Source organism: Dunckerocampus dactyliophorus, chromosome 14, assembly GCF_027744805.1.
Source record: "Dunckerocampus dactyliophorus isolate RoL2022-P2 chromosome 14, RoL_Ddac_1.1, whole genome shotgun sequence".
Lineage (NCBI taxonomy): Eukaryota > Metazoa > Chordata > Actinopteri > Syngnathiformes > Syngnathidae > Dunckerocampus > Dunckerocampus dactyliophorus.
The window spans coordinates 4,875,977-4,884,955 of NC_072832.1; the positions used below are offsets into that span (position 1 = coordinate 4,875,977).

The window sequence follows — 8,979 nt, forward strand, 5'->3', positions numbered from 1 at the left end:
GTTGTTATTGACTAAGTTTGTTTGGTGATCCGAAGCATTTAGTAAGTATGACAAACATGCAAAAAAAAAAAAAAAAAGAAATCAGGAAAGAGGCAAACACTTTTTCACACCACTGTACACAGGGCGGGCTCATCTATCTGGGGACGGGTCAGAGATGATATTTACATCCATGAGGAAGGAGGTTTTCCCTTCATGATGTTATGAAAAGCCACAACTTCAAAGCATGAAGTTCTCTAGGAAGTGAGGAACATTATAGTTTTTTCATGTTTGGGGCTCATAAATCGGCTCCAGGGAGACATGTTACTGTTAGAACATCATTAAAATGTCCCTTTTGCATACTAAGGGGCACACTTAATATGTAGCTATGTATTATACAGCATGCTAGACACTTTATTAGGTACAACTGCATAGTCTGGCGTGCAACCTCCAAAGTCAACATGATTGTGTTGACTTGTCATCACAAAGCGCATCCGAACGGCAAAGGCGGGCGTGTTTATGAAACTAGGAGAAAAAGGCATGTGCTGTACTTTTGGTGCAATCGCATACACACACACACACACACACACACACACACACACACCAGCCTGGTGTTGAAAGGCTCAAGCCCCCCTCTCTGTCTGTCTATTTTTGCCCTGTTTGGTCCATTAAGATCATCAGTGATGAGAGTTAATGAGTGAAGCCTCTCCACAAAGCAGACAGTAATCACATATGTCCTGAAGAGTGGACATGCACACACACACACGCACACTCACACAACATATATGCGGATGTTGTGTTTTTCATGGCATTCAAAACCAGACTCCATTGAAAATGTGCACATACAAGCATACGCATGCAGGATTATGGTTTCATATTATAGTGTAGGAAAGTAAGCATAAACTTTTATATTAATCTGCAGAATAATCTCCTATTCTGTCAACGACACAAACACATTTGCTGTTGACTGCTTAATTAAAACAAACAAAAAAGACAATAAAAATATGTACTTAGTTCATTGCAGCTTAACACAACTGCCCGCTGTAGCGTGACTGCGTCCTGCTTTTCAACGCAAACCATCACAAACTACGCAGATGGCTTTGCCGAGTCAGCAAAATCTGTCGTGCGTACTAAAAAGGGACACCTCGCCTCCCAATTATTAAGTCAAGTCAGCGTCCTAGCCCTCCAGAACATTCCTTGTTGACATTTATGAGTCAAATATCTGCTTCCATGTGACACTTTTAAACAAAGTGAGTCACAGCTCTCTCACACACACACACACACACACACTAACACACAAACACAGAATGATTATTAGTTAGGCTTGCTTTGCATCCAAATTGAAATGTTTCCGTGTATGTAGCTGTGGTGGTTCTTTACATTATTAGATTATTATTAGAGGACAGACGATATTAGAAACAGCTCTTGTTGTGACCTGTGTAACCTGCATGAAACCTCAATCGCAAACATATTCACACTTTATTCATGTAATATCAATTTTGCTCTCCTAATATTGATGTTTTTTTTTTTTTCAAGATTCATCTCACAATATTACTTTTTTTAACATTCTCATTATATTAACACTATTGTCATCATTTTTCTCTGGTAAAATGACAAATCTATTCTTATCAAATTATTTTCTATGCATTTTATTCGCATAATATTACAACTTTTTGTTTTTTTTTTACTCATTTATTCTCATGAAATGTAAACTTTTCTTGAAATATTAAATGTATTCTGCTCATATTTACACATTTATTTTCAGAAACTTGGCAATGAAGTCATAGAACATTTTTTGAAATCTCAATATGGGCACTTTTTTCTGGTACAATTACAGTTTTATTTTCTTCCAATTATGTTTTGTTTTTCAAGAACAAAGGCACAATAAAAAATGTTTCTGATAATAGTAACACTTTATTCTTGTAATAGTCCAACATTTTTCCCTTGATAGTAGCATTTTAGCATTTTTTTTTTAAAATTATGGTGTTTTTCTCATATTTGGACTTTTTTCCTCAAAGTCACACTCTATATTCCATTATGGTGTGACCATAATACTCCACTGTAATATTAAACCCAGATTCCCATTTGAAAAAAAAATGGCCTTTTAGCATGTAATGTTGTTATTAGACTTATTTTTAAAGACGAAAATGTAAAATGTGCATCAAGCAATCAGCCAGACAAGACATAACTCAGCTTTGAAAAATAAAACCAACATCTTTTATTTGGTGAGTGGTGTACATACATCGTCACTATTATGCGCTAAAGGCAGCTCCATGCACAGTTAGGACTTTGTTTGCTCTACAAGTCGAGTAGTATAAAGTGATTAAATGCATCCGGGTCCATTTAAAAGGTTCTCCTCTTCATCTGTTTGGCTGGGATTCTCGAAAACAGTTTGGTTGGCCGGCGTTTGTATGGTCGCAGCCTGTAGTTTGGGTTTATTGTCCGTACTTAGGTTCTTAATATGAGGTTCTAATGACGCGTGACTGTTTCTTTCAGCATGTATTTCCCAAAGAACAGATTACAAACTAGTTCTAATAAATGCTTTGGGAAAAGGGACGCCACAAGAAAGGCCAAATTAGTCGGTGTTGCCCTTTTACGTATGGATGTGTGCAGTCATCAATTAGAGACTAGAAGTGTACTGTATGCTGTAACTACTGTAGATTAGAACCACACTGGAGAAGACGTCAGCCTTGCTTGTTTGGATCTTTGGGTGAATGCTGTGTTGTTGCTGGAACGGATGGTTTCACCACGATGACACCGGATCGGAGCTCTCCTCAAAGCGGCTGCGAGAAAACCACATAAGTCAAAAAACGGACAATCGAACTCAGAAAAACTGTCAGGAATTGCATCGTGCGCGTACCAGCTGGAAGTTATTTAGCAGGTGATCGACGTTGATGTCGTCGTAGGTCTCCTGGAAAGTGTCAGGCTCTTCCCTGGATTCTTCCTGGTCGCTCATTCCAGGATTTTCTAGACTGTTCGCAGAGAATCAGAGGAGAGAAGAGCCTTAAATCTTGTTCATGTTACAATAATGTCCCATTTACTTTTTCAGATGGTTTAGATCGCCTTGAATGATCGTGTTTTATCACAGGGTGCTGATTTGGTCTTTCGTTAATACGATAATGGCCAATTCAAACAAAAAAAAAAAACACATTTCTGGCTAAATATGTACAATGGCGGAAGACATGTACAAACGTGGAGGGTTTCTTCACTTCATTGCCCTCTACTGGCCTGGCATACATACTGCAGTGTTCGTTTTGGCCCCAAAACGTGGTTTAACCGACGGACAACGGAAAGTAAATGTCATGTAAATGTACCCAAATAAGTAACGCTGGCAGGATTTCGCAAAAGAAACGTAAAGGATTAAAAAAAAATATTGCAACAGAAAGCAAGATAAAGTTAGCTCCGTTATGTTGGCTTTCAATATGATTTTTTTTTTAATCTTACTTGGTTGTCTTTTGCATTGTGGCAGTTTTATTTTTATCTTATGTTTATTTTTTTAGAGTTTTATTGACTGCGTCAGTGTCAATCAACCTTCAGCAGGCTGTGGTTCCTCCTCATCCACTTGGGATGGCATCCCAAACATTTCCAAGTGATCTACAGTCATGGAAAAAGTGATTAGACCACCCTTATTTCTTCAGTTTCTTTTTCATTTTAATGCCTGATACAACTAAAGGTGCCTTTGTTTGGACAAATATAACAATGACAACAAAAATAGCTCATAAGAGTTACATTTTTTTGTCAGTACAATGCTATAGCTATTCATGTAAGAACTTAAGTGATTTTGGTTATCAAGAAAACCATGGAAGTTGTTAGATATCAGCTCTTACATTCAACTCATATGAGATATATTTGTTGTCATCATCGTATTTGTCCAAGCAAATGTACCTTTAGTTGTACCAGGCATTAAAATGGATCAATAAACTGAAGAAACAATGGTGCTCTCATCATTTTTTCCATGACTGTAGTGGCGCCTGTTGGTTTGTGGCTGCCTTCAAATGCTGTAGAACAGGGGCCCTGAAAGCCACATCTTTTAAAATGTATTCCATATAATATTTTTTTTAACATTGAATACAACTAAATGCGTGCATTTTTAAGCAAGACCAACAATTTTAGAATATAATAAGTTTCTAAATTTACTGGAGCTATCCAATAATAAATAAAATACTTCTTTCCATTAATGGGACTTCTAGTGCTGCATGGTTTTGCACGGTACGCCATTCCTTTCTTTCTTTTCGCCATCTTCTTTGTCAAAAGGGTTTGCTCTACAGAGTTGGCTAGCTGATTATTTGATTAAAGAAGGGAAATTTACTTCTTGACCTCTCAGTGACCCCGCTAGGCTACCACATTATCCAGTAATATTCAAGTTTTGATGTCTGACCCGGAAAATATCGGAAGGACAACTGGGATTGGTTGTGGCCACCCGTATAGTGATATAAAATGGATGAATGGATTCAAGAAAGTTTTATATTTTGAACGTTATTTTTAACACTGTCATGTTTTACTTTAAAATGTCAGCGGGAAAAAATTTAAATAAATTCATTTTATTGTGTTAAGAAATGTTTGAGAGCCAGTAAGACACTGTTGGACAAGTCAGACTTCAAACAAAATGCTAGCAGTTTTTTTGGTCACACTTTACAAAAATACAGTAGTTACCGAGGAACTAATGAACTAATGAGGAACTAATGACTAAGGCACAAAATTGTGTCTAGTTACTGAGGAACTAATGAAGAACTAATGAGGAAGTAATGAGGAACTAATCACTAAGGCGAATAAATTTAGTCTAGTTACCGAGGAACTAATGAAGAACTAATGAGGAACTAACGACTAAGGCACATAAATTTTGTCTAGTTATTGAGGAACTAATGAGTGGAGTAGTTACTGAGGAACTAAGGCACATACATTTAGAGTAGTTACTGAAGAACTAATGAGGAAGTAATGAGGAAGTAATGACTATGGCACATAAATTTAGTATAGTTATTGAGGAACTAATGAAGAACTAATGAGGAACTAATGAGTGGAGTAGTTACTGAGGAACTAAGGCACATTAATTTAGAGTAGTTATTGAGGAACTAATGAGGAACTAATGAGTGGAGTAGTTACTGAGGAACTAAGGCGCATTAATTTAGAGTAGTTACTGAGGAACTAATGAAGAACTTATGAGTAACTAATGAGTAGCGGTTAGGGTTAGGTAGGTTCGTTCCTCATTAACTACTGTAATTTTGTGTACCTTATTGTAAAGTGTTTCCGTTGTTTTGGTTTTTTTTGTCAGTTTCTTTGGCTTTGTTGTACATGTATCAAACAACATGCTAATGACGGCAACAGATCAATAGGGAAGAAACTGGTTCTCGTTTTACTGTTAGCAAACAGCCTCCTGGAAGTGATTGCCATGGACTTTTCAGGGTACTCTGTCGCAGCATGCTCACGTTTTGTTCAATAAACAGAAAGTGACTTGGGGCGGCAGTGGCTCAGGAGGTAGAGCAGGGCGTCCGGAAGGTTGGAGGTTCCATCCTAGCTCCCTCCACCCAGTCACTGTTGTTGTGTCCCCGGGCAAGACACTACCAGTGCTGCCCACACTGATGTATGAATGTTTGGTGGAAGTCGGTAGCGGCCGTTGGCGCGAATAGGCAGACTACCTTGGAGCAGCTGTGTCTACAGATGTAGGCACCACCAGCGTGTGACTGAGGAGTGAATGAATAATGGGTCCACTTCATTGTGACACGCTTTGGGTGCCTTGAAAATTGAATCCATTATTATTATTACAAAAGTATGTCTCTGAGCTAAACGTGCCACATACTACAGTTAAGATAATTAAAGCGAGATGGGATGCAAAAAGACGTGCGTCCTACCTCCTCTTCCCCGTCAGGACCGAGTTCAGGTATTTCTTGACGGCCATCTGTTTGCGGAAGCGGCTGTAGTTGTCTGTGAAGACGGCGTCCGAGTGGCGCTTCATCCGCTCGTCCATCAGCTCGTCACTGCACGGAAGCGTCGCAAACACAAAAGAAGGGACATGTAATCGACGACCAGTGACAATCTGCCGTTCCCCCAGCCGCGCCACCCCCTTGCTCCTCATGCATGGAAGCACTCATGGCATCACTTAACCTTTAAAAAAAATGTTTAGTCAACTACAAAATGCATCATCAGGCAAGTCAGGTCTTGTCATTGCAAATGTCACTGCAAGGGGCCATCGCACGTGCTCAATATCTGTGCAGTATTGATGCTATAATGTTATGTTTATATATCATATTATACGCTATGTGTGTATGTGTATACGCCTACTTGACTAGAAATGCAGACATGCTGCAGTTGTTTATGACATCACATGCTTTGTTTTGCTTTCAATGCCACGTTTCGGGCAGCCAAATTGTTGAGTGCATTTATTTAAATGTCCGTTGACTAAATCGGCGGAATCGACACCGAGGGGTCTTAGCAAAAGGTGAGCAAAAATGAGACAATTTAAATTGTAATCCAAATCTCATCCCCAGCCACACTATAATATGTGCTTTCAGGTGGCATTTTTTTATTGCCGCTCCACAGCATTACTGACACAGCATCAACCGACCTATTACCTGACTCGTTTTCCAATCAGAGACTCCAGGTATCTTCTCGCTGAGAGCTGACCCAGGAGTTTGCTGTAGCCGCTGGTGAAAAGACCGTCTGCGTGTCTCGATTGCCTGCAGCGTGGCACGCACAGAATAATACGACATGACATTAACGTCAGCTTATAATGTTAAAAAACGCTTCAGTAAATCAAATGAAGAAATGATCAGTCAGGCTCATTTGTCATTTTGCCCTTTATGAGGATATATATTTGACCTTCCCCATGACAACATGCAGCAGAAAGATAGCATTAACTTTAAAGACAAATGATGCAGAATAGCAGCACCTCATAGACGTGTATGGCAGACTTAGAGTCCTGGAGTAGAGCACACTGAAGAGGGCAAAGAGGAGAAGAAGCTGGTGGCCACTCCGTTGTGACATCGCTTTACACCACCTGTGTACGTGGAAAAAAAAGAGTTAATTCTCCCCTTAACTGTCCAAAATGAAATTCCCAGCATTCTCTGTTGAATCTAAATCTAAATAACTATAAACACACACTCACATGCAACTGTATTGAAAATGAAGGCTCAAAAGTAGTTGCTGGTAGACTGAAAAAAATGCGTAATTTGCGCACATGACATAACCCAAATCATGTTTGGAAGTGATTTTACGCATTATTGCTCTTTAAAAAGAAAAAAAATCTAGTTTAATTTCGTTTTTAAATATAATCTATTATATTTTTTCTAGTTTCTTGGCCCCACCCCCAAATAAACACGCTTGCAGGGCGACATGTAACAGTTTTTGTTTTGTTTTTGACAACGCTAAAAATCGTTTTTCAACCACAAGTGAACTAAATACATTTCAGCCAAAGCACAGCGACCAACAAAAAGCACCCAATTTGCAGGTGCATTGTGGCAAATGACAGCAACACTAACGAAACCAATGCGTAATTACGCACGAAGCCGAGTTTGCTGAGTTTTTTTTCCCCAGGTATGAATATCGCAATGATTTTAATTACACAATTTATCTTAAAAAAACGAGATTCTGAGGAATGCCTTACTCTTACAACGCAGCCGAGGCGAGGAAACTGAAACATAGCAGAGACGTCCAACCCCGAGGACGCAGCATCGCACCAAGTCATGGACTAGAAATAAAAACCCAGAATATGATTGACATAAAAGCTCTTACTTGTGCTCTAAAGAAAGTGTCGTAAATATGCTGCAGTCCCGCTGTGCTGGTGGTCTTTCCTCGTTGTGATGATGATGATGACTCTCTGCGCGCCTCTCAGCTCTTTTATACACCTGCACTTACCTCCCCCCCAATGGACCCTCAGGATGGAATGAGATTCGATGAGGGGCCTGAGACGTCAGTAGGTCACTGCTGCCGTCACTGCTGCTCTCTCTCTCTCACACACACACATTATGCCCATGGTCAAATTAACTAGTTTCTTTTAATTAATCGTGTGAGTAATGATCCATCATGGACATCTTCATATGGAAGCCCGTTTCCGCCACTGAAAGAAAAAAAAAACCCAATGATAAATCACATTTATGAGATTGAAATAGAAATTATGAGATAAAAAGTCAGAATTATGAGATAAAAAGTCAGATTTATGAGATTTTAAAAAAGTCATAATTATGAGATAACAAACTTGTAATTATGAATTAAAAGTCAAAATGATCAGATAAAAAGTTGAAATTATGACATAAAAGTTAAAATTACGAGATAAAAGTCCTAATCATGAGATAAGAAGCTCATAATTATGAGATAAATCAAAATTATGAGATAAATAGTCGAAATTATGAGATAAAGTCATAATTCCGAGTTAAAAATTCAGAATTATGAGCTAGAAAGTCGAAATTATGAGATAAAATGGAAAAATTCTGAGATAAAAAGTCAAAATGATGAGATAAAATGTTGGAATCTTGAGGTAAAAAAAATTATTATGAGATAAATCAAAATAAAAAATGAGATAAATAGTCGAAATTATAAGATAAAGTCATAATTATGTGATAAAAAGTTTAAATTATGAGATAAACGTCCTCATTATTAGATAAGTAAGTCATAATTATGAAATAAAAAGTCAACATTATCAGATAAAAAAATCAAAATTATCAGATAAAAGTTACAATTATGAGATAAGAAAGTCTTAATTATGAGATAAAAAGTTGGTATTATGAGATAAAAGTCATAATTATGAGATACAGACTGCACATGTGCTGCCTTCTTCGCTGGCGCCTTCGTCATATGACACTTGGCACATGCGCAGTTTCTATTGACTTTTAATCTCATAATTAGGACTTTTTATCACATAATTTTAACTTTTGATCTCGTACAGTAATTGCAATTTTCCTATCTCATAATTATGAGTTTTTATCTCGTAATTTAAACTTTTCAGCTCATAATTTCGACTTTTTAGCTCATTATTATGACTTACCATTTTTCTTTCGTTTCTGGCGGAAATGG

The 8,979-nt window shown here is 37.9% G+C and overlaps 1 protein-coding gene across 1 annotated transcript; it reads right to left on the bottom strand.

Moving 5' to 3' along the window:
- Nucleotides 1-2,093: 2,093 nt before the first annotated feature.
- On the bottom strand, nt 2,094-8,979 carry vip (vasoactive intestinal peptide). Its single transcript, XM_054798685.1, has 7 exons — nt 8,951-8,979; nt 7,702-8,026; nt 6,860-6,967; nt 6,543-6,647; nt 5,823-5,948; nt 2,837-2,948; nt 2,094-2,759 (listed from the first exon to the last, which is right to left on the bottom strand). The coding sequence occupies exons 3-7, from the start codon at nt 6,952-6,954 to the stop codon at nt 2,751-2,753; spliced, it is 447 nt and encodes a 148-aa protein (XP_054654660.1). The 5' UTR covers nt 6,955-6,967; nt 7,702-8,026; nt 8,951-8,979; the 3' UTR covers nt 2,094-2,750.

Excerpts from the sequence above, each read along its gene's own strand:
- vip (XM_054798685.1), bottom strand. The coding sequence starts at position 6,954 with ATGTCACAACGGAGTGGCCACCAGCTTCTTCTCCTCTTTGCCCTCTTC. Across the intron at positions 6,648-6,859 it reads CTGCCATACACGTCTATGAG|GCAATCGAGACACGCAGACG; the intron begins GTGCTGCTATTC and ends GCCACGCTGCAG. Across the intron at positions 2,949-5,822 it reads GTCCTGACGGGGAAGAGGAG|TCTAGAAAATCCTGGAATGA; the intron begins GTAGGACGCACG and ends CTCTGCGAACAG.